The following is a 24,784-nucleotide window of genomic DNA, read 5'->3' as shown; positions in this document are numbered from 1 at the left end:
AAGCAGGAAGGTCAGAATCATCCTCTGCTTCCCCCAGCCTGGAACCAGGCTCTGACACTAACCAGCTGTAACATTCCTCAGGCTCAAATGTAAATTTAGACAATAATAGTACCCATCTTCCAAAGTTAATGTGTACTAAATGCTTAATGAAATGTCAGTGACCAGTAGATGGACCCGTGAAGGGTCTGTCTTCCTGTCCATTCTGGGACAAAGCTCCCAGACTCACAGCCACTATGCCAGAGATGTGGGAGGGAAGGAAGGGGACGTTGAGGCCAGCACACCTTTGGCTAGGACCTCATGGTGGGAGCAGGAAAGGCCCTGGTCTTTGCCAGTAGAGAGTGCACCATCAGGCTCTCTGGAGGGGCTCCAGGATAGAGTCCCAGGGACCAGTGCCAACTCTGGGGACATGGCTGAGCCCTGTCCACAGCCAGACTCACAAACAGACCGACTGATGTCCCTCTAGTATCACCACCCTCTGGCCATGAGGCTTCCTGACTCATGGGGCCCTGGGACCCCACCCAGCCTAGCTCTTGTGAGGCTGGCCCCACACTGTGACCCTGAGGGTCCAACTTGTGAGAGGGCTGAAGGGAGAATGGCAGCAGATGGGAGGCAGCCCAGGGTCCCCCGTGCCTGTGATGGGTGCCGAGGAGTAGTCTGAGGCCTACGGTTGGGGAGAGAGACAGAGCCAGGGCCCCTCTGAGAGTCTCGGGATCTGAGCTCGGGTCTCAGCTCTGCCACTGTGTCTCTGTGAGGGCTTCATGGAGTCTTCCTGCCCATCTCCCGGCCTCAATCTGCCCCCTCTGTATGCTGGGAAGGGGAGGGGTATGGAGTGGATGAGGGCCAGGGGCCTTGCGCTCTGTGTCTGGGTGAGCGGCTAGGTGTCTGCAGCCCTTTGATTCGATACTGCCCTTCTATCCAGGGGAATAGCTGGAGACCGGGATACAGAGAGACAAGGAGAGACAGAAACAGACATAGGCAAATTGAGAGACCCAGAGGACAACAGCTACAGAGAGAGATGGGAGAGACATGGGGTGGGACAGAGAGAGACACTCGGAGAGAGAAACAAAGAGAATGAGAAAGATACTGAGAGAGGAGAGACAGTGAGGACGAGCAAGGAACCCACAGGAGCAGAACGTCAAAGACAGAGAACAAGAGAGACAGAAACAGGGAGATGGGGAGAGACAAAGAGACAGACAAGAGAGACAGCAAGAGACAGAGAAAGAGAGAGAGGGAGACAGAGAGAGACAGAGAAAGAGATGCTCCAAGTAAGAACAGTTGTTGGTCTCTAGCTGGAGGAACTGATCCTTTGTTATTCCACAATAACAAAGGAATAACAAAGGGCAAGGCGCCAGGGCTTTCAGTGGGTGCTACATTGTAGCGAAGAGCAACAATCACAAAATGCTGTGGCCCTGGCACCAGAAGAGACACTGAGGGGGAACAGAAGGGGAAAAGCTCAAATACAGACCATGTATTTGAGCTCAAAAACATCTACAGGGAATGGAGTTGTGATGAATGTGGCACGTGGCATTTCAAACCAGGAGACATTGAAAGAGACTGTTTAACAAATGTTTCTGGGATAATTAAGGGGACAATAAAGTTAATGACTGACCAGTCCATTTTCCCACCAACCCCTCCCTGCCTAGTGTGAAATGTCACCCTCATCATATACCCTAAAATAAATTCCAGATCCATTAAAGGGATAAATAATAATATCCTATATTGATCTTGGGTTTATTGTATGCCAGGCCCTATGCTAAGCATTTAAGAAGGTTCAGAGATTTAATCCTTGCGACCACCCTTTGAGGTTGGTACTATTATAACCATCACAGTACCAATGAGGAAATGGAGGTATAGAGAGGTTAGATGCCTGGCTAAAAATCACACAGATTGCTTGGGCTGAGGTTGGGTTTGTCCCAGACAGTTTGGCTCCAATACCCACACTCTTAACCTCTAAAGTAAATGGAAAAAATGAAGCCATAAAAGAGAAGAAAAGCCAACACAGGTGAACATTTATCTCATTTTCAAGTGGGAAAGGACTTTCTAAGCATAAAACCAGAGACAGTAACCACAGAAGAAAAGACTAACCTCGTTGACAATATAAAAACATCATAAGCATCACAAAACAGCAGAAATAGAAAAACAACTTCAGCAAATGATGAATTGAGAGAGAATATTTGCTGTATATGTATGGCTGAGAGAAGGTTAATATCCTTTTATATAAAGAGCTGTGACACATCAATAAATTAAAATAATGAACACCCTATTAGGACTAAGGACATGACCAGACAACTGGGGGGGAAAAAGCATGAATGGTCAACAAACAGTATCATCAAAAGGTGCAAATTTCAACAACATGGTAATATTTTTCTTACCTGTTATGTTGGGAAAGGACTAAAAAATGATAATACCCACCCATGGTTAGCTCAAGTAGAGGGAACATAAAACAGGACAACGTTTTGGGAGAACAATTTGTAGAAAAGGTCAGAAACCTTAAAAATGCACAAACCCTTTGCCCTAGCCACTCGACTTGTAGGAATTCGAGGGATTAATCAGGGATGATTATGGGAAAAACTAGAAACAACCTGAATGTCCAAAAATCAGCACTTGGTTAAACCAGCCGTGGTTCACACCAAAGTGAAGATAGTCTGGACAGTTATAAAAGATCATTTTATGTTGAAACATTTTTCAGTGACCTACAAAAATGCTCCTATTCATTGAATAAAGCAGAAACAAAATCAACAGATAGCCAGATAGCATGATTCTAATTTGGTTAAAAAAAAAAATACTAACAGTTAACACTCAGTGAGCACTTGCTAAGCCTGCAGAGACAAAATCACACGGAGCCTGAATGATCTACTCTGTTACTGGACATGGATCCTGGCCACACACACATACACACACCAGGTCCTAAGGGTATGACCCTGCAGCTAAACCATGGTTGACAATGGTGTGAAGTGCCCCCCAGGAGGCTCTCATCATGCGGTGCGAGCACAAGTTCATGTTAAGGGCTCAGCCCAACCCAACTCCTCTTTTGATCAGGGCAAACAGAATTGAAGCTCATTCTTGTAAAATGTAAATGTCCTTCTCAACGTTATTTAACACACTGTTATTAACCACCAACTGTACAAAGTTCAGTGCTAGACTTTGGGGTGTGGGGAGGCAGGCAGGGAGAAGGCAAGATGAGTGAATAGGAAAGGTGGTGGGAGAGACGGAGGAAAGGAGACAGACGGAGTGTGGTCAAGATGGAGGAGACAGCAACAGGGGAAATGGTCAGAGACAGAGAGAGACAGAGGGATGGAGAGTGTGCATTCCAGGAAAAGACAGAAAAAGAGTGGGGCAGAGAAACATAAAAAGAACGAGACAGAGAGGTATGGGAGGTATCAAGAGAGAAGAGCCGAAGAGATGCCACAGACGTAATTGAAATTTCCAGTTTTACCTGGATAGTATTTCAAGTTGTTCAAAGCTCTGCAATTCATAAAGATTGGCAGTTGATATATTTAAAATATCTTACCCATCCACTCATTGATCCATTTATTTATCTTTGCCTCTGCCTCAGCACTGATTAAGTGCTTATCTATCAGTCTTCTGGCGTTTGTTATTACTATTATTACTGTAAATAATACCTTACCTGACCAGGACCACAGGAGCTGTGTGCGTCTTGACAGTCCCCAAGGGCCCCCGATCCCCTCAATGCCTACCTCACTGTCGTCTCTTCCGTTGTACCCACATCTGGTGGGGGAGAGTGGGGACACTCACCTTGGTGAACTGGACTGACAGAAAAGGATCAGCTTGGCTTGTGGGAAACTGTCACATATCAAAAACAACTTTGCTTTTATACCGAGAAGAAAAACCACGGTGTGGAAGCCACAGACCTCTCTCTTCTAATAATCCAATTTTTTTTTGATGAGTGTGTACGCTGATAATCACGGGGTGGGGGGGGGTTCTCATAGTTTTTTTCTTCTCTCTCTCTCTCTCACTCGCTTGCTCTGTTTCTTCTCTTCTTGATTATGAGACTTAAACGGAAATTTTGAAATTTTGGGTTTTTTCTTTGCCCTTTACGAGTCATCTGAAAATATGATTTCTTCCCCTCACTACAGAGGTGAGAGGTATCAATGAGATAACAAGGCTCATGAGAAACCACAGTTTTTAAAACAATTGTGTAGAGTTAGAAAAAAAGGGAAAAGAACTCAAATAAATCACAGGGGCTTCTCAGGCAAGTAGAGATGCCACCCCATGAGTGAAGGCATATGTGAGGGTCTCCGAGGAAAGGGAGAGACGAACTACAGGCTATGCATGGATGGGAAATGCCAGGGAAATAAATGAAATAGGGTTGCATTTCCAGAGGCCTTGCTGTGGTCCAGGCCTGTTTACCCTTAAGTGGAACTGACATGGTCATCACGCTCTTACTGCCCAAGGATGAGGAGCTCTGGACATTCTTGCAACCCATCTTCTGAGACTGAGGGGCATAGAAGTTAATTTACCGAGAAAAAATGCAGGGAGTCCCTCCCTACCCCCGCACAATTCACAGAATCCAAGAGTCTGGGAATCACTCCCAGAATCCACTGAACATCACTGAATGAGGAAAGGGAGAAAAGTCTTGCCTCATTATATCTCAGGCCTGAGAACTCTGACCCAGAGGCTGCCCTACCAGGAAGGTCCCAACCAGACCCCAGTATTAATACATCCATCCTCGCAAAGCCTGGAGAGGCCCGTTGGGACACCAAACTTCTCATGGTCAGGTACATCATGTTCTGATGCTTCTGAGGCCCTCAGCCTTTGTAATTTTCTACTCTGACAAATCCCAGTTTCTAAGGATTTAGTATTCCAAATATCCACCATCATCCCTATAGCTGATAGTTATCTCAGATTTTCCATGTGCCAGGCACAGCACTGAACACTTCTCACAACTAATCATGTTCAATCCTCACCACAGCCCTTGGAGATCCATCTGTCATCATGGCGGTTATACATATCGGGAAAACGGAGACATGAGGTAGTCCGGCAATGTGCCTGGGATCACAGAGCTGGTGAATAGGGGCCCTGTGTCCCATCAGTGGTGGAGTTTGAAACCCCCATGTTTCCTTGAGCACAATGGTCTCACGTTTTAAATTCTAGGCTGCAATGACAGGGAGGTTCTGAGATTTGGAGATTCTTCGGGGGGCTTGAAGGTTTCAGGTTGTCCAAGACTTGGTGGCTGCATTTCCTCACCTCAGTGAGCTTTCCCTCCAATCAATCTTCAACAGGTGTGAGCAGCCCTCGGGCTTCTCCAGATAAGCCATGGCTGAGACTCTCTGCCTTTAGCACTCCAGTGCCCTGCAGAGCCTAGGGTTCTGCCATCCAATGTCTACTCCAACCCGTCTGCAAGATTGGCTTCAGGCCTGGGGAACAGAAATTGGGAAGAGCTTATTCACATGGTATAAACCTCCTGTCCAAGACCCAACCCCTTCACTTCTTTTTCTCCCCATTCCCTCTCAAGTTTTCAAAAGAAGGAGAGCCTCTTTCCTCCACTCAGACTTACCTTTCTGGAAAAGTGCAGAGGGGCCTGGTGGCCTGGCTTTGTAAAGACAAGAAAAAAAAAAAAAGTGAATAGAGAAAAAAGACCTAAAAAAAAAAAAAAAGCCAACAACAATAAAGAAAAAAAAAAAAAAAAAAAACCAAATCTCCCTACCATTAGTTCAAAACAATTTCACTGGTTGAGGCGTTTGAGGTGGTAAGATATGTCTGAGACCCAAAGATGGCCCATGTGTGCCGAGCAGCCAGGGGAGGCACCAAGTGGGGTAAGGTCTCAGGCTGGAGGCCTTCAGGGATCCTGCATACAGCAGGAGCTTAAAAGATGTGGCATGTGGTTAAGAGCAAGAGATGGGGTGAGGAACGGGCTTGTCAGGAAGGAGTCTGACTTTACGGATGTCCCTTGCTCCTTGTGGACTTGGGGGGTCTGAACTATATAACTGTAAACCAGGTCAGTTCTAGAAGCTGAGGCCCCATTCCCTGCCCCAGGACCTGTTCCCTCCTGAGAGAGGGGGCTCTTTTTTCCCTTTCAGAGTCCAAGGTGTGGGTTGCATCCTCCCCACAGGGCCCCTACCCTTCCTCTCACTCTGTGAGAGGAGCACCAGAAAAGGAGGGAGAAGGCTGAGTGAGGGGTGATGCTGCTGCTGTTGGGGGCCAGGACTCGTGCACAGCGAGGACCAAGGGGTCAAGTGGGCAGAGGTCAGGGTCACCACCTCTCTGCACTGGACTACATCCTCTCGCAGAGGAGGCTTCTATGGGAGAGGGGACAGGATTAAATAGAGAGGCTGGCGAAAGTCTGCAGAGAAGTGGGCCTTTGACAAAGATTTGAAGGAGGTGAGGGGGGAGTCATGTAGATGATATCTGAGCAATTCCAGAGGAAATAGCCAGTGCTAAGATCCTGATGTGGGAGTGTGCCTGATCTGCTCAAAATATACCAAGGAGGTCCGTGTGGTTAGAGTGGTGCAAGTGAGAGAAACGGGTAGGAGCTGAGGTAAGACAGGGGACGGGGGGAGGGGCATTGAACCATACAGGACCTTATAGCCCATGGTAAGGACTTTGGCTTTTACTGAATGAGCAGGAGGCCATGGGAGGGTTGTGAGCAGGGGAGAGATGTGAACTGTCATAGGATTTAACAGGATCCTTTTGATTGCTGAGTGTAGAATGGACTGTAGGAGTGAGGGTGGAAGCAGAGGCATCAGTGAGAGAAAGGCTACTGCAGTAATCCATGTGACTGATGATGGTGCTGGCAGTGGAGGGAGTGGGAGAGGGCATATTTGGGAAATATAGCAAATGGAGAGCTGACAGGATTTGCTGAAGGATGACAGTCTTAGGCCAGGCCAGGACACAGACGAAGGACTTCCTGGACTACTTAACATCTTGAAATTTTAGGTGAGAAAAAAAAAGTTCTATCTTGTTTAAGCCCATATTATTTTGTGTGGGTTTCCCTGTTATTTGCAACTAAACATATTAGTTCCTGGCCCATGACCCTATCCTGGACACAGACCTGAGGAGGGGAGCCCGCCGGGAGAACTGCCTTTCTCCTAGGGATGTTGTGAGTCAGAACCTTCCATACAGTGGGTGTTCAGAAAAATCCTCCCAGGATGGAGGGAGAACATGTCATGTTCAGTGGACACAAGCTACAATTCCGTTCCCACAGGAGGCAGGGTTTCAAAGTAAGAGTGGAAGGGGAGTGAGAGGAGTTCATTAGATGACCAAGGAGCAGTACTCTTGGAGGAGGGAACAGTAGGAGTAGAGACCGAGACAGAAAGAAGGGAGCTGAGGCCACTGAGGGGTGTGGAGTTTGAGTCAGGCAAGAAAGACAGGGCTCTGGTTTGTGATTACATTAGTCAATGTCTGCCAACATGCTCAACCAACTCCTGGATGCATACAGTTATCACTCAGTGTTTCTGAGCTGGAGTTAGAAAAAGCTAATCTTCCCCATAAAGCTCTGACTCTCATTTGGCCATTCACTCAAGAATGATGCCAAGTCTGGAGAATACTGAAGATGATAATCAGGGGCATTCTTGGCTAGTGGTACAGCTCAAGGAAAGGCTCGGAGCTGGGTCGAGCAGGCCCAGTAACTGCGACAGGAGAGGTCCGTTGTGCCTTCTTAGGTTTCACATGAGGATGCAATCTAGGTCTCAGGGGCTCTGGGCATTCACACTCTTGGGGCAACAGGGAGTCACAGAGGATTAAGGAGAACGTAAATTCATCCATCACCGACTCGATGGACTGAGTTTGAGTTAACTCTGGGAGTTGGTGTTGGACAGGGAGGCCTGGCGTGCTGCGATTCATGGGATCGCAGAGTCGGACACGACTGAGCGACTGAACTGAACTGAACTGAAATTCATCCGTCAGAGGTGTACTCTTCCTAAGGGCTGCCTACATTCTACAGATCAGTGGCCTGATCACCCTACAGCTCAGGCGGCCTACGCACTGTCCTCTTCTCTGGCCTCCTTATTGGCTGTTCATCTTCTTCACAACACCTAAAACATCCCAGTTGGTTCTGCTCTTTGCAGTCCCGCCTCCGGGTCCTTCTACACTTTCTGGCTTCGGCATTGGTTCATCCCGTTCTAGCACTGCCCTTTGCGGTCTCAACTGCTTTCACTCTGGCTCCCCCATTGGCTACCTGGCAGCTCTTCCTTGCTCCTTCATCGCCCACCCCATTGGCTCTTCCCCTCCCCTCCCCGCTGAGGCTGCTGACACCACCTCCTGTTCATCTTTTTTAGCCTCCTTATTGGTTACGTCTGCCCTGGCACCGCCCCTTAAAGGCGTAGTGCACACTTACAAGACTCTCCATTGGCTCACTGCAGCTATTATCGTCATCCTTCCTTACATCACCGGCGCGCGGCTCCCCATTGGCTCTTCGCTGTCTCTCTCTTCCGTCCCACTACCTACGCAACCTACGGATCTCCTACTTTTCTGGCCTTTCTGTTCGCTCCCTGCTGCCCCATCGCCTGTAGCCATTCCATTTTCCCAACCACCCCAGCTCACACTTCCCCATTAGCTATCCTACGTCTGCTCTCTTCATCCCGGGCCCGCACCCCCCACGCATCCAGGCCTCTCCATTGATTCCTCGATCATCCCGCCTCGTACACCGCCCACTCTCGGGCATCCCCATTGGTTGTGTGCTTCCCCTGCACGAACTTCATCGCCTACGTCACGCATGCGCGGATCCCCATTGGTTCTCCGCTATACCTGTCTTCGTTTCACCGCCTACGTCCCCCGTGAGTCGTAACCCTCCCCCGCGCTGGCCTTCCCATTGGCTGCCCGCCCCTTCAGGCCCTGCCCCCGCCGGTCCCGCTGCCGGTGCCGTCGGTGCCGCCGCCGCCGCCAATATGGCGCGCACGGCCCCTGTGGAGCCCCCGCTGCGGCATCCCGCGCCCCCCTCGCTGGCCTCGGGCGAGCCCCGCACCTCAGTAGAGGCAGCGGTGGCCCCGCGGAGGGTGCTGTTCGCCGACGAGGCCCTGGGGCTGCCGCTGGCGCAGCTGCGCCGCTACCGGCCGTGGGGCGGGCCCGGGGCGGGCAAGATGGCGGCGGCGGCCGGGCAAGATGGTGACGGCGGCGGGGCTGAGGACGACGATGGCGAGGATGGGGATGAAGGGGAGGAGGAAGAGGAGGCTTGCCCCGAGCCCTCGCCGTTGTGCCCCGTTCCCGCTGGCGGGGGGTTTTACCTGGTGCCCACATTTTCGCTGCCGCCCGCGCCGGGCCGTCTGGAGCGCTTGGGGCGCGTCATGGTGGAGCTGGAGGCGCTGCTGCCGCCTCCCGGAGCGGTCCCCGGGGGTGCCGGGGTGTGGGTGCCTGGGGGGCGCCCGCCAGTGCTGCGAGGGTTGGTCCGCGTGCTGAACCGCTCTTTCGAGAAGGTGGTGCACGTGCGGGCCTCACACGACGGCTGGGCTTCCTTCTGCGACCACCCAGCACGCTACGTCCCACGCAGCCCGCCGGGGGCAGGAGCGGGAGGACCAGGAGCAGGAGATCCCATCTTGGATCTGGGCCTTGGCCTGGGCCCTGGCCAGGTGTCCGCCTCCTCGCCCGACGACGGTGGCCGCACTGACCGCTTTGCCTTCCAGCTGCCCTTTGCTGAGGGCGCGGGCGATGGGGCGCGCCTGGACTTCGTGGTGCGCTATGAGACCCCCGAGGGCACTTTCTGGGCCAACAACCACGGCCGCAACTACACAGTTCTGCTCCGGATTGCACCCGCTCCCATACCCACTGATGCTGAAGGGCTGCTCCAGCAGCAGCAGCTGGAGCCACAGCCCGAGTGCCAGGGCCCCGTGGAGGCTGAGGCCAGGCAGCTGAAGAGCTGCATGAAGCCGATGAGGCGCAGGTAATGTCTGCCAGCGCCACCTCCGCCAACGCAGGGCTGTGTTTAGGATGGAGGACAAGCATTCCAACAACCCTCAGGCCTGTCCAGGACAGGGAGGAGGGCACGTTCAGTCAGTTAGTCAAAGAGTAATGGAGACCAAACATGTGCTAGGCCGTGTTTTAATTACTGGGGTTTCATTGATTTATTGAGGTCCACTGTAAAGCCCTGAACAAGACAGACATCTTCCCTGCCCTCAAGGTTCATACAAGCTTTTATAAGCATGGTTTGAAAAAAACCCACAGGTATATAAGATACATAGGATAAGATTAACTGCTGAGAGAAAAGTAAAATAGAGTAGGGGGATAGTTTGGGAGGGAATAGCTGCTTTAGGCAGGATGTTTGGGGAGGGCCTTTGAGGGAGTGAATCCTGGATGCTGGTAAAGAGTTATGTACAGATACGGGGGGGTTGTAGAAAAGGGAACAGGGAGGACTTTCTGAGGAGGTGCTGTTTTAACTGAGCTCTGAATGATAAAGAGGAATAGCTATGCACATATGACGGGAGCAAGGGTGTTTTAGGGAGCGAGAACAGCAAGTGCAAAGGTCCTGAGCTGGAAATGTATCTGGTATGAATGAAGGATAATGTGCTGGAGTGAAGAGAACTGCAGTGATATGGTAGTGTGGACCAAGGGCGTTGCCAGTGGGAGGCGGGGAATCTGATCCCCATTTGATGGAGCAGGAGGCCAGGGTTCCAGAGGGAGAAACTGGTTGAGGAAGTGATGGTGCCTGGCTTTTCCAGTTCAGCCATGTCTGACCTTGAAGCCTGTGCACTCTTTCCTGCTTCGCTCTAATATAGTCTGATATCTCCTGTGGACTTGAGGGGCTGCGCCCCTGCTTTCACAGGCAAGCAGTGCCTCTGGCAGAGGCAGAACCAGATGGGCCTGGACTGGAAGCTCTTGATCTTTGTTTTTGCTGTACCACCTGTGACGGACCATTCAGGTCCTGGGAGAATGAACCCGTTAACCCCAGGAGGTCTTGATGTAAGATTCTCCTATCAAGTCGCGAGTTCTTCAAGAGTAGCAGCTAGGCCTGATTTTGAGGGGAGCCACCTAAGTCTAACCTGGGATAAGTAGGTTCTTTGTGCACTTGTGGGAAATGCATGCATTTCCCCACTCTTTGGAGGACTGGAAATTGGAGTGGGAAAATGCTTTTTGGATCTTGTATATGCTTGATCAGAAGCCTCTGGCTGCAGCAAGATGTTTATGATTCTGGCAAAGTCTTAGGCTGTGAGTGGTTTGAAAGGTCTAGCTTGGGTCTGGTGCGCAGATGTGCCTGGGTAAGTGAGCAAGCAGACAAGTACCCACTTACCAACCAGTGAGCCTCACAGTAACTTGAACAGGGCAAGCAGCAAGGCTGAGCGGTGAGTGGATTCTGACATCAGTGCCTGAGTTCAAATCCTGGTCCTGTCTATTAGCCTTGTGACCTTGGGCAACTCATCTCACTGCACTGTGCCTCAGTACTCTCATCTGGAAAACATAATTATTGCACCTGCTTCACAGGAGACAAGTAAGAGCATTCGGAACTGAGCCTGGCTTTTAGTGGGGCCATATAGGTGTCAGTATTAATACTTAGGGAATCACAGATGGTTTCTTGGATTCTGTTCCCCATCTCTGCTCTGCCTGTCATCAGCTGTGTAGCCTTGCATCAGTTTCTTCATCTGTGAGCCTCAGTTTTCCCATCTGCTAAAGGGATGTGACAGTCACTTTGGTGCTTGGATTGGATGCAGCAAGCATGGGCAAGGTAACTGAAGCATAGTGGCAGCTTCGAAAGATTGACAGTGGCCAGCATTTACTGATCTCTGTGAGAGCTTCGAGTTTGTTCTCTCTTTAGTCCTACTGTGCATGCTGTGTGCTGTAGATGCTATGATTATGCCCATTTAACAGAGGGGAAAACTGAGGTAGTTCAGAGAAGTGAGCCAACTTGTTCAAGTATACTCAGCTAGTGAGTGACAGGACCAGGGAGGAGAGGTAGGGACCTTTTAAAAAACTACTGTTCCTCTTGAAGGCCTGATAGGATTCCGGGCAAATTCTACATTTTACTCCTGGTGTTTCTGTGTTTCCAGCATGTCTTGCTTTCCTTTTATCTTTTTTATTCTTTATTGATCTTAAGTGTAAAACTCAATAGATTTTTACATATGTATGCCTTTGTGAAACCATCACCTAGATCAAGATAATTGAGTTGTTCCAGTGCCCCAGAATCACCCTCATTTCTGTCAGTTTTCCCAAGTCGTCATCCCAGGCAGCTGTCGTGGGAGCTCTGTCTAAGACGCGACAGTTTGGGTAGCAGAGTTTGGTCATTTTAGAGTGTGAAAGGAAGGGAACAGAGAAATCAAAAGCTTGCAGGGCCAAGGTGGGTGGAGAGGGTGTTTTTCTTTTAAAAATACATGGGTGGTTTTAAGGAGAAATTGAAGCGGCCCGTTCAGACAATTGTTTTGGTATCTGGCCCCAGGTCTGTGGTTCCTAACATGACTTGTGATATTATTTTAAGTGGGCAGATGGCTTTTGATAGCTTCTTTATCTTGATCTCAGCTCTTGCAAAGGGGAGGTTGGTGCTCACTGCAAGATCAGCGATGATCAGTGATAAGATTTTCTTTGTAGGTCGGTGGCTTTCTTGGCGAGTACATTTCAACTTATTATTGTTTTAAAACCTGGGTGCTGCCGGTGACATGGAGCGCTGTTGAAGAACAGCCACTCCCTGCGACCCAGCCCTCTTAGGAGATGGTAGAGGATCTTAGGGGCTAGCCTTCTGCGGGAGCCCTGTCATAGATGGCTTGCCATTCAGAAAGTGTTGGCTCCAGGCCTATTGTGCACCAGCACAGCCACATCATGTTGGGGCATGGGAGAAGTCTGTGCTAGCCCTTGGGATACAGCTCAGAAACTGAAATGGCTGCATTCCTCAAGTTGCTGGACTAGGCTTCTGATAACCCTCAGGCTTAGAGATGACCCATCAGCAAGCATTTATTGAAGGCCTGCCATGTGCTGGGCACAGTGCTAGGTTCAAATAGGGCAAAAACTGCAGACTGGTGCTAAGTTGTCAAAGGGTTGGTGGTGGAACTGGGTGGGAGGGGCAGGGATGGAGGGCTTGTTGAACAAGATCTGGCAGAGACCCTGCGGAGTATTTGCGTGCACAGTCTTATCTAACCCTTTCAACGTTCTCTGTGAGAAAGACTGTTTTGATCCTTCTTTTCTGGATGAGCAAACTGAGGCTCCCAGAGTCCAGAATCCCAGGGCCGGTGTGGGGAGGAGAGTCTTCCAGGTCTGCCTCGGCTTACACCCTTGGGAAGTGTCCTGTTCCTCTTAAAAATAAAGACAAGGAAGGCCTCAGCATGTCCTTTGAGCACCTCCTGCCTTCTCCCCCAGTCTGGCCTCCAGGTCTACTTGTTTCACCTCACACCATCCTTTGCCTTCTGAGCTTCTATCACTGGGGTCTTTGCAAGGTGCTTTGCCCTTTCCTGCCTCAGAGCCTTTGTCCCTGCTGTTTCCCTCACCAAGAATGTTGGTCCTGTGCCCCTTGCAGCTCCTCATTTTGATCCTTCAATTCCCCTCCTGGAAGCCTGTCCGTCCCAGTGACCTCAGGCCCAGGTCTTTTTATAGCACTGATCAGCCAAGCAGGCAAGCCCTGATAGAGACTGTCATATAGCAGAGCAGATGAGCATTTCCACAGATCCAGGATCACTTTCCACCTTGCCTGGCAGTCCTACTTTATTCTGAGCCACTCTTGTCTTGTCCCTAAAGTGACTCTTTTGAATGTTCTTTACCTTCAGACTTCCTGCTTCAAAAAAACAAGTAGAAACCATAAGAGTGGAACTCCCTACGACTTGTAGCCCCCAAGCCTGCAAACTGATTTCCCACCTTTGTGTTTCCTCCCTTAGGCCAGTCCCCTGCTTACACTCTGTGTTCCATTTTTCCGCACCTTGCTCCAGAACCTGACATAATCAGTTACACTTTCTCTTCTGGCAGCTTTTCACTGCCCTCCTTGGCTGAGCCTCTCTATTGGCCTTTATACATGCCAGCGTCTCTACTGTCTTAACCATATGTCATTTGACCTTACTTCTGTCCATGCTGCTCCTGGCTAGCACCCAGTCACCCTTCTCCCCTTCACTGTTGACCCGTCTCTGAAGAGGTACCTACACCTCTCCACTCCTGCCCCTGCATCTACCAGATTCCAAAGGGGTGTTTTTGTTTTCTTGAAGTGGTTGAACACTCCTATTTAAAATACTTTCTTTCCTTGCCTTGGGACCACCCTCTGCTGCATTTCCTCTGAACTCTGGCTCTTCTCTTTCTCTCTGCTCTTTTCTTCAGCCTCATATATATTAACTCAGTACCTCTACTTGGCTGATGTCCCAAAGATGCCTCAAACTCTCCTCATTCAAGATTGACTCCATCACCTCTTCCATAGAGTCCTGAGCAGCCCCTTACTCCCCAACCCCTCCATTGCTCATTTTTCTTCTAAGCATCCTAAGCCCTCTCTGATCCTGTAGTCTGGGCCAAGGCCCCTTGTTCTAGGGCATTCTTTCCTTTTCTGAAGGCCCTGGCCTCAGTTTGTAGTGAGACGTTCATTAGGGGATTATTGGATGACCCTTTCTGCCCTGCTAGACTGTAAGCTCCGTGAGGGGTAGGGACATGGTCTGCTTTTGTTCACCACTGTATTCCCACAGGGCCTGTCACAGTGCCTGGCACTTAACAGGTGCTCAATAAATGTTTGTTGAAAGAATGAGTGTGAGTATCTTTTTTTGATATATTCCTGCACACTGAATTGTAAGCCTCCTAGTCGGATTTGCTCACCATTTTGTCTCCAGGGTCTGTCCCTGGGCTGATGCACAGTAAGGCCTCCATGATTTTTAGGTGTACCTGTAGGCGAATGAATGGGGACCTGACTTGCTATCCGAGTTAGCAGTTGGGACATCAGAACAATCAAAGTTGAAACAGGATGGGCCAGGGGTCATCTTAGTTGTCTAGAAAGTGAGGATTTTAGTGGGAAAGTGATCCTCTTTTATTCCATGGAAAACTAGTAGGGCATCATGGTCAAGGATGTGGGCCTGAGGCCACATTTTATGAAAATGGTACAGCTGGGATCTGAGCTGGGAGCTCCTGCTCTGGCACCCCAGTTCTCAACTGCTGTGCCAGGCTGGGTGATGGGTCTTACCAGCTGGGCAAGTTTCCTTCCTCTTTAGAGCCTCAGTTTCTTTTAGTGGGAATTTGGAGGGGAGTACTGTTGGTTAAGCACTTTAAAGGCAATTTCAAAATATTTCCTCAATCTGCCAAACAGCTCTCTGAGGTAGGTATTACTATTACACCCTCTTCACAATGAGGAAACTGAGGCACAGAGAGGTTAAATAACTTGCTCTAGGTCACACAGCTGGTAGGTGGTAGAGCTGGGGTTATTCAAAACTACATGTCATGACCCTTTATTGAGATGTGAGATCAGTTTACTCGATTCCAACAAACATTAAAAAACAGCATAGAAAATAATGAGTGCATCACAACATGTAGTAAAGGTAAGTGTTCAAAGAACAACTGGTTTTCAGGTATATGTCTATATATTTACACATGTATGAGCGTGTACTGGGTTATGATGTAAAATGTATCTCACTGTGGGTCACTGCGAAGTGAATAGAGGCATTGCTTTAACAGAAACTCATAGCACAATAAACTGCTGAGCTTCCTCCCTCCACCCTATTGGGTTGTCCGTAAGTTCCAGAACTGACACACACAGCTGGGGAAGGCAAAGCAGTGCCCCACATAACTTGGCTTTCTCAGCCTCCTTCAAACCCCATTCTTTTCAGAAAGCAGATGGCTCAGGGTAACTGGGATTCCAAGTATCTTGGGCAAGTTTCCAAAGCCACCTGTCCCCTTGGAGAGTCAGCATTATCTTTGGGCTGACTGCATGGGAGCTGGGGTCTGCTGAGTTTCCCTTTGGGTTTCATTGCATGACCCACTTTGGGCTGGCCAGGTTCTTTGAAAACACGAGTGTTGGGGGTGCTCTCAGAGGACTTGGGTGGTGGCGGCAGTGATGTGACATCCCTAAAAGTCTGCTTTGCTCTTCTCCATGGTTGTCCACAGGGGTTGTCAGCCATCACTTGCTCACTCACTGTGACGATGCACTTTTTTTGTTCTGTCTTGGCTGGCCTAGGCTGGGGTCCCCAGCAGCTCTTTCAGAAACCCCACCCCCAGTCTCAGCTGCCATCAGGTCAGAGGCCACTGAGTCTCCTGATGGCAGGAAGACTTCTCAGGCCCAGGAGACAGGCGTGCAGGCCTGACATGGCCCCTTCTAGGCCACACTGTCTTGACTAGCTGTCAGGAGAGCACCCAGAAGAGCACCCAAGATGCCCCCTGATCTGTGTGCTCCCGCTTGTGACTGCTCATAACCCTTAAGGTGATACCATGTGGCATGTGTGGGGTTGGTGCCAAAAGGGCAGGTTTCCTTCTCAAAAATTAGCAAGCACACTGGAGGTACAGTTTTGTTCTTAATCTCCCTCTCCAGTTTTCTAAGAACCCCTCTTCTCTGTTACCGATTATTGAGTCAGTATACATTTGTACTCCCATTTCTTTTACTATCCTCCTTTTGATTGAAATCCTAGCTGCCTCCAAATATTTACTGTGAAAGACAGTTCAAGGATAGTGTTTTTTTTTTTTTTTTTTTTTTAAGGCCCAAAGTTTCAAACTGTCTTCAAAATGGAACCCTCTTTGGATGTTATCAGAGTGGTGTGTAGTTAGTAGTTAGTGTGTATAGAGAGTTCCTTGAGCCTCAGTTTCTGCATTTGCAAACAGTTTCTGCAAAAGGAAGGGTATTGCTTAGAAGGATAGATATGAAGGTTTTCACATGACTTAAGTGTATCAGTGAAAAGGGTCCACGGTGGAGGAGGAGAACGATGTTTGTGCCTCCTGCTTTCATTTCTTTGACGTCAGAGGAAGGGAGAATGAACTGTGTACTTCTGCTGACTTCGTGGATCTTGGGATTGGCTGAATTGCTTGACCCAGTTTTTGGATGTCCCCCCTCTTCTCACCTTCCCTGGCTGTGGAAGAGATGTTCTAGGGGCAGAAGGATTGTTATGTCTTTGTTTTTCTTCTCTCTCTTCCTTCAAATGGACCGTGGAGTTCTTTCCTTGCTGTTTGCTGCATCCTGTGTTCCCCCTCTTATCTCTCATATATACCCAAGGCTCTGGAGTGGCTTTTAGAAGTCTGATTGTTGTGTACATGCACTGGGCCAGATGGCAGGGGAAGGCTGGCTTAGTCCTGCCCTGGAAGGAGGGTTGCCTCTCTGTTTGTGGGTCTTAAGGATGCTTGAGAAGACCCTGGAAAGATGACATTTTCTTTAATGAAGGACTACATTAGCCAAAGAAGTCAGCAGAATTTGTGTTGGGCCACAAATCCAAAGACCTGGATTTTCAGCCTACTCAAGGGACTGGTGCAGGACCAAGCCAGTTTGCTCCAAATCCCCCATTCTCATCCATGAAGTACAGGAGATGATGGCTGAGCTCCTAAAGTCACCCACTCCATGCCCTGTAGTCTCTGATTCTGGGAGATGTGAGCCCCAGTCTGTGGAGAAGGACAGATGGTCCTTTCTGGATCTTCCAGACTCTAGATCCATGTGCATTGTTCAAGCTTTATATTAGCACCCTCCCCAAGGGTGCTAATAAAAAGCAGTTCTTTCAGCCATTTCTGTGTCTGGTGGTCTTCTAGCCACATGTCCCACAAAGGCAGGGAAACTGGGAATGACAGTGTGGGCAAAAGGCAGATCGAAAGCAAAGCTTGAATGAAGATGGAGGGAGGGATCTTGTCCATTATTGCTGCTTCCTATCTACTCTGGAAAGGATTGGAGATGGGGCTGTGGTAAGATCCCAGCCTCCCTCATCAGTTTGTTGGTTGAGAGCACAGACTTAGGAGCTGAAAGGCCTATGTTTCTATCTTCACTGCATGACTGAGCTGTTTACTTGGCTTCTGTTTCATCATCTGTAAGATAAGGATAATACTGTCTACTTCAAAAGAATAAAAGTATCTCATAGGGTTCTCATGAGAATTAAGTGAATACATGTGAAGCTATGTGAAGCTATGCTACGAAGTACCATAGTAAGCACTATATTCAGGTCAGCTAGTGATAATTCTGTTTCTGTAGGTAATTGTGAAGATAATTGATTATATGTTTTCAAAAAAGTTGCAACCACTTCCGGAAGTGTCAATATCATACTGTACTTCTTAGAAAGAAAAAAGCCCTGAGCTATTGCTTCAGCTCTTCTCAGATCTCCGTATGATTTTAGTTAATGGTTCCCTCATTGGAAACAGCTGATACTCATGAGAACAATGATTTCCGCATGATCCTCATGCCCTCACTTGTGGTAGGGACTGGGTGAAATACACTTGGTTTCTGCTACTCAGACCTTGGGGTCAGACTTGCCTGGCAAAGGAGGAAAAGACCAAAAAAATATCTATTCAGCCCCTGCTCTGTGCCAGGCCCTGGTGTCTGGCTTGAAGTCCTCATTTCCCATGACTGCTCTGTGTTTGGTGTATACATCCTGGCTCCTCTGTGCTCCGTTTTAAGATGAGGAGGGTGAGGTTCAGGAAGTTTAAGTATCCTGCCAGGCTGATACAGCAGTGGGTGGAGGGTTGGCAGAGGGACCTAGGCCTCTGCAACCTCAAATAACTGCCTTTTCTTCTGACCTTCCTGTTTTCCATTTGCTTCCTTCCTTCCTGTTGCTGTTTCCTGTGCCCCACAGTCCTCACTTGCCATTTCTTGGAAAAGATGGTTTCCTCCACAGCCAGAAATATACCCTAGAGAAATAATCCAAAGCTATGTCCTGGCAACCCACTCCAGTATTCTTGCCTGGAGAATCCCAGGGACGGGAGCCTGGTGGGCTGCGGTCTACGGGGTCGCACAGAGTCGGACACGACTAAAGTGACTTAGCAGTAGCAATGATGTCTGCTGAAGTCTGCTTTGCCAGAGCAAGATGAAAGAAATAACCTAGCTGCCCAGTAGGAAGGGAATGGCTATGTACATTAAGGTCAGCCCATGTGATAGGAGCAGTAAACAGCCATTTCAGATGGTTACAAAAGTATATAATTCTGCTTCTTACTGTTAAGTGGACAAAACCAGCTGCAAAATTATGCCTGTAGAATCTAAATGATTCGTAGAATGTGTGGAATGAAATTTTCCAGAACAGTAATGGTGGTTGCCTCTGGCTGATGCATGACTTTCCTCCTGCTTCTTTACACGTTCCTGTATTTCGTCAGTTTTCTACAGTGAGTGTGTAGACTTTATGACCAGAGGATAGAGAGAGACAGCAGAAGAGAAACTGCAGCTATCAGGTGAGGGTGGCCCAGCAGAGAGGCTCAGAAAGTGCCGGTAGGTGGCAGAACTGGCCTTTCAGGGCATCAGATCCATGCATTCTCTCCTCCGCCCCACAGGCCTAACGAAGAGCTGAAGATGAAGAGTGCGGACGATAATACCCCTGCTGTGGGTAAGCAATTGGCAGGCTGTGGGAGTTTTAGCTTATATTTACTATTTCTATCTTTCTCTTCTTTCTCCATAAATTAAGAGGCACCCTCTGCCTTAGATTGTCACAGAAAGCTTCAGAGGCAAATCTGACAACTGGCTAGAAGCATATATTTTCTTAATCAAACCAGGCCAGTTCATATACTTGCCTGGCCCCAACGCTGTCCTCCTCTTTCCAGCAGAGCGTCCTGATGTCCAGGAGACAGTGGGTCCCTTGGTGGCCCCCACACCTCTCCGTCCATGGCCCCAGATGACACTTCAGGTAAGCAGACCTGGCAGCCTCTGGATGAACGGCCCAATGAGAGGCTGGGTGGTGGGGGCTGACTTGCTCTGGGTCAACCCTAGGTAGAAGTTTGTTGCTGTTTAGTCGCTAAGTGGTGTCCGACTCTTTGAGACCCCATGGACTGCAGCACACCGGGCTTCCCTGTCCTTCACTATCTCTCGGATTTTGCTCAAACTAATGTCCACTGAGTTGGGGGAGACCCCCAAGTCAGAACTTGGTGGCAGAACAGTAGAATGCAGTTATTTGGGCTTATAGAAATGTCATTTGCTTAGCAAATATTTATTGAGTGCTTGCTCTGTGCCAAGCACTGTTATGGACACTGGTTACACAGTAATGACCAAAAACACTGTCTTCATGGGGCTTACTTACATTTTAGTGGAGTGAGACATAATAAAACAAAGTAGTAGTTAAAATGTATGGTATTTTACCAATTAAAAAACAAATTTTAAAAATATGGTATTTTAGATGATGAGTGCTAAGGAAAAAAATAAAGGGATAAAGAGAGAGAGTATGTTGGTGTGTGTGTGGGAGGGGGGTTTAGAGGAGGGGAGATGTTTGCAACTTCAGATTGGGTGGCCAGGGAAGGCCTTAGTGGTCAGTGAGATTTGAGTGAAGAGCTGAAGAAAGTGAAATAGTGAGGCATGTGGATAACTAAGGGAAGAACATCTCAGGCTAGTGCAAAGTCCCCAACCGGGGCTGTGGCTAATATGTGTGAGGAGCAGCAAGGAGGTCAGTGCAGAGGGGCAGAGTGAGTGCAGGGGAGCGGCAGGAGGTGAGGTGGGGGAGGTTGGGGAGGACAGATTGTGTGGGACCTCATGGGCTGTGGAGAGGACTCTGGCTTTTACTCTAAATGGCAGGGGAACAGAGTGGGGCTGTGATCTGACTTAGGGTTTAGCTGGTTCCCTCTGGCTGCTTTGAGGAAAATAGACCGTGGGGTTGAGGGCAGAAGCTGGGGGACCCTTAGGAAGAGGAGGTTACTGCAGTGGTCCAGGTGAATGATGCTGGTGCTGGCAGGGAGAGAGAGAGATTCTAGAGATGTAAGTGTGTGTGTGTGTGTGTTAACTTTTTAATACAAAGATTTTCAAGCGTATCAAAGTAAAGCAACCAGGAATTCCCTGGCAGTCCAGTGGTTAGGATTCCATGCTTCCACTGCACAGGGTGTGGGTTTGATCCCTGGTCGGTGAAATTAAGATTCTGCATGCCATGCTATGCTAAGTCACTTCAGTCATGTCCGACTCTGTGCGACCCCATAGACGGCAGCCCACCAGGCTCCCCCGTCCCTGGGATTCTCCAGGCAAGAACACCGGGGCGGGTTGCCATTTCCTTCTCCAATGCATGAAAGTGAAAAGTGAAATTGAAGTCGCTCAGTCGTGTCCGACTCTTAGCAACCCCATGGACTGCAGCCCAACAGGCTCCTCCGTCCATGGGATTCTCCAAGCAAGAGTACTGGAGTGGGATGCCATTGCCTTCTCCTCTGCATGCCATAGGAGCAGCCAAAATAATAATAATAATAATAATAATAAGGAAACTAGTATAAGGAACGGATAAGGTGATGGCACCCCACTCCAGTACTCTTGCCTGGAAAATCCCATGGATGGAGGAGCCTGGTAGGCTGCAGTCCGTGGGGTCGCTAAGAGTCGGACACGACTGAGCGACTTCCCTTTCACTTTTCACTTCATGCATTGGAGAAGGAAATGGCAACCCACTCCAGTGTTCTTGCCTGGAGAATCCCAGGGATGGGGGAGCCTGGTGGGCTGCCGTCTATGGGGTCACACAGAGTCGGACACGACTGAGGTGACTTAGCAGCAGCAGCAGCAGTATAAGGAACCCACATATACTTATCACCCAGCTTCAACAAATTTTAGCACATCCATTCCTACTTTTTCTATACTCCACCCACCCCTTCTTCTCGCCTTCCCTATGAAATTATTTTGGAGAAGATTTAGACATTATGTCATCCACAAATACTTCAGTTTGTATTTCAGAAAATTAAGCACTCAAAAAAAAAAAAAAAAAAAAAACCCCACAATACATCATTCCCCCTCAGAAGATTAACAGTAATTCCTTAGTATTACCAAATATTTGGTCAGTGTTCAAATTTCCTTATATTGTAAGTGTTTTAGGGTTCAAACAAGGTCAACACATTGCATTTGGTTGATGAGTCTTTTTAGAATTTTAAATCTATTTTACAGTTGTAAAATTGTTTGTTGACGAAGACTTGTTTGTCCTATAGAGTTTCCCACAGTCTGGATTTGGCTGATTGCATCCACGTGGAAACACATTTCTACTTAATTTTTATTAATTTATTCTATTTTATTTGATCTAATATTAGGTTTAATTAATTTATTAAACTATTAATTTTTATTAAATACATTTATTAAATCTGTTATTAAAGTAATTCAAATAGAATCAATTCTGTTTACTTCTATTTCCATTTTATTTATTAGCTGAAATTCTTCTCTAAAGAAAAGCTTTCTCTCATCAACTATTTGGCTACCTTGAGCATATATACACTGAGGATATATATAGTTTGTATAGAAAGCTGGATAAATATTTAAAATTTTCCCTTTCATTTACCAGTTTTCAGAAGAAATGAACACCAAAGGTGACCAGTTAGGGATTTAAGTTTTGGGGTGATATTATTAACTCATGAATTTTAAACATATTTGATGAGTTTCAACCCATTGAACCTATTTATTTATTTTGATAATAAATTTAACTGCTTAAGTTGAACTGTCTCTGGCCAGTGGGAATTTATTTTCATTGGCTCCAGACTTGTTTTGACACATCCCCAACATTCTTTGAGCACTTTCTTACATTCTGGTATGTCAATATGTCACAACCTCATCTTGTACTTTTCCTGCCCCATACTTGAAAAACAGTCATTTATTTCAGGATCCCTGATTCCTTTTAGTGGAGAATGGTATTTAGAAACCAAGATCTGGGAGCTAGGAATGCTTGTTGCTACTAGACTGGTCATTGTTTCTAGGCCTTGTCAAAAGACAGTGCTAGGAAATACAATTTTTTTTTAAAGAGAAAATATATGAATTCATATGGATGTCCTGGATATGTTTTGGAGGTCAACCAATAGTTTTTACTGATAGTTGTTCATCAAATATTGGTGCCCACTGAATTGCTCAGCTTTATGATCTGCAGGAAGTCCCCTTTTATTCCATCTATTTTAATATAGGCATACTCTTTGGAGTTAAGGAAATTATAGTTCTTTAAGGAGTTTTCATCTGGAAACACTTGTGGGGCTGGGTGCAGGCTGTCACCAGTTCTCATTGTCTCTGCTTGTTTCCCTGCCTCCCCTGCCTCTTCATTCCCTTCCCTTTCTCTCTGCTCCCACCTCCCACCATGGTTTCCAGGTTTCTGAAGTTACAGTGACTGGCAGACCCCCAGAGGAAGGTGATGTCACCAGAAGCAGCCCGCCTGTGACTTTCACAGAGGTTCCCCAGGCACCGGCCATCAGGATTCCCCTCTCTTCTTCTCTCTGCGCCCTGGGTCGCTCTCCCCGGGACCAGGCCTCTGGGCCTGATGCAAGTGAGGGGGCAGCTGGGCCTCTCCTGGAACCGAGCCAGCGACAGATGGAGGCCACGTGGGAAGTATCCAGCGAGAATGGAAGGGGCCGAAAGGAGCCCGTAGTGGGAGCTGTCATGGACAAGCCTCCCGGGGGGCTGGAGGTTGTGAGTGGGTTGGAGGAGCTGCTTGGAGAGGACACCATCGACCAGGAGCTGGAGCAGCTCTACCAGTCCCACCTGAGCCGCCTGCGGGCTGCCGTGGCTGCTGGTGGGGCGGGAGGTGGTGGGGAGGGGTCCATAGATGGAGGGGTGTCCCCCAGCCATCCCCTGGGCATACTCACAGACCGCGACCTGATCTTGAAGTGGCCTGGCCCTGAGCGGGCCCTGAACAGTGCCCTGGCTGAGGAGATCACGCTGCACTATGCCCGGCTGGGACGTGGTGTGGAGCTCATCAAGGACACCGAGGACCCTGATGAGGAGGGGGAGGGGGAAGAGGGGCTCTCCATCATACCCTCCAGCCCAGAAGGGGACACCCCTAAGGAATCACCTCCAGAAATCCTCTCGGGGGCCCCTTCTTTGGTATCCACTATGGGAGATGTGTGGCTCCCATGGGCGGAGGGTTCTGGATGTAACAGCCCTGTGGCTCTGGGTATAGAGGGTCAATTCAGTGGGGCTCCAGAGAAGGGGACGAGCAAGGACTCTGACTCTTTGCATGTGAGTAGGATGATATCTGGGGTGACTGGGTCCTCAGGTGCCACAGAAGCCCAGATGGAGTTTACCACTGAGTTGGCAGACAGGCTGATTTCTATATCTGGCCAGGAGCCAGCTGCTCTGGTCCTGCAGGGGCGGCAAGATCTCTCCCTCCTTGGTCCCTTAGGGACTGAAGTCTGTCCTTCCAGCCTGGCCAGGCCCCATGTAAGCCCCCAGGATGAAGGGGGTTCAGGCCCAAGCCTTGAACCCCCAAAGAGGTCTCCTACCCTAGCAGACCCTGCAGAAAGCATGTGTGTATTGCCTCCCCAGCTCTGGGGACCCCTGACCCAGACTCTGGGGGTCCTAGCTGTGCTGGTGGTGGTCCCTGTGGCTCTGAACAATGGTATGTCCCTCCTGGTGCTTGCACTGTGCCTCTCTCTGGTCTGGTTCTTGTAGGAGCTGCTTGTGAGATGAGCAATAACAGGTTTCCCCTCTCTGGGGAGGGGCAGCCCCTGCATCACCCCCCCCCCCAGAGGGTTCAGATGGGTTGTGTGGTCTGTTCAGTGAACAGTCCTTTGCTTCTGAGAATACTTGACTGGAGAGAGACCTCTTTGTCCCTCAGCTCTCCAGTGAGCACGGGGTTCCCTGTGGTGATACCAGTGGAGAGAAGTGGCATGCGGGGATGGTGTAAGAACTTGCAGAATGGAATTGGGCATGTCCTCCCCTCCCACCCCACCCTCAAGCCTGTATTTATTTTTGTATAATTCTCTGGTTGAGGGAGAGTGGTCATGAGCTGGTCTTGGGGCACAATTACCCAGAGATGTATTTATTAACAGCCAACCTGTGCAACCTGCTGGAGCTTTATTTTTAATTTAATTTATATAGAGTACCTATTATTATACGCCGCAATAGAACTCTATGAGAAACAAT

General features: G+C 48.7%; 2 protein-coding genes across 6 annotated transcripts in view; one reads left to right on the top strand and one right to left on the bottom strand.

Annotated features, from left to right (window-relative positions):
• The window catches only part of FOXP3 (forkhead box P3), a 19,291-nt gene extending 10,021 nt beyond the window's left edge, over nucleotides 1–9,270 (bottom strand). The window contains exons 1-3 of one of the 2 annotated variants that reach the window (XM_027533261.1): nucleotides 9,183–9,270; nucleotides 5,519–5,554; nucleotides 5,209–5,378 (exon numbers count right to left, since the gene is read on the bottom strand). In XM_027533261.1, the coding sequence (XP_027389062.1) occupies nucleotides 5,209–5,279 (71 nt within the window). In that variant the 5' untranslated portion in view covers nucleotides 5,280–5,378; nucleotides 5,519–5,554; nucleotides 9,183–9,270. The remainder of the gene's footprint in view (nucleotides 1–5,208; nucleotides 5,379–5,518; nucleotides 5,555–9,182) is intronic. The other variant, XM_027533260.1, reaches the window with a different exon arrangement.
• On the top strand, nucleotides 8,370–24,784 carry PPP1R3F (protein phosphatase 1 regulatory subunit 3F). Of its 4 annotated transcripts, none has more exons than XM_027533254.1 (4): nucleotides 8,370–9,835; nucleotides 19,273–19,325; nucleotides 19,543–19,622; nucleotides 23,012–24,784. In XM_027533254.1, exons 1-4 carry the CDS (start codon nucleotides 8,847–8,849, stop codon nucleotides 24,308–24,310), a joined length of 2,421 nt encoding a protein of 806 aa, XP_027389055.1. In that variant the 5' UTR covers nucleotides 8,370–8,846; the 3' UTR covers nucleotides 24,311–24,784. The 4 variants fall into 4 exon arrangements, with proteins under 4 accessions (XP_027389055.1, XP_027389054.1, XP_027389058.1 ...); XM_027533253.1 differs by having other exon boundaries at nucleotides 8,847–9,835; nucleotides 19,540–19,622; XM_027533257.1 differs by lacking the exon at nucleotides 8,370–9,835 and adding an exon at nucleotides 9,837–19,173.

This window comes from Bos indicus x Bos taurus, chromosome X, assembly GCF_003369695.1.
Source record: "Bos indicus x Bos taurus breed Angus x Brahman F1 hybrid chromosome X, Bos_hybrid_MaternalHap_v2.0, whole genome shotgun sequence".
NCBI classification, from domain to species: Eukaryota; Metazoa; Chordata; class Mammalia; order Artiodactyla; family Bovidae; genus Bos; species Bos indicus x Bos taurus.
Note: the sequence above shows the minus strand (reverse complement) of the source record. Positions and strands in the feature narration are given on the sequence as shown.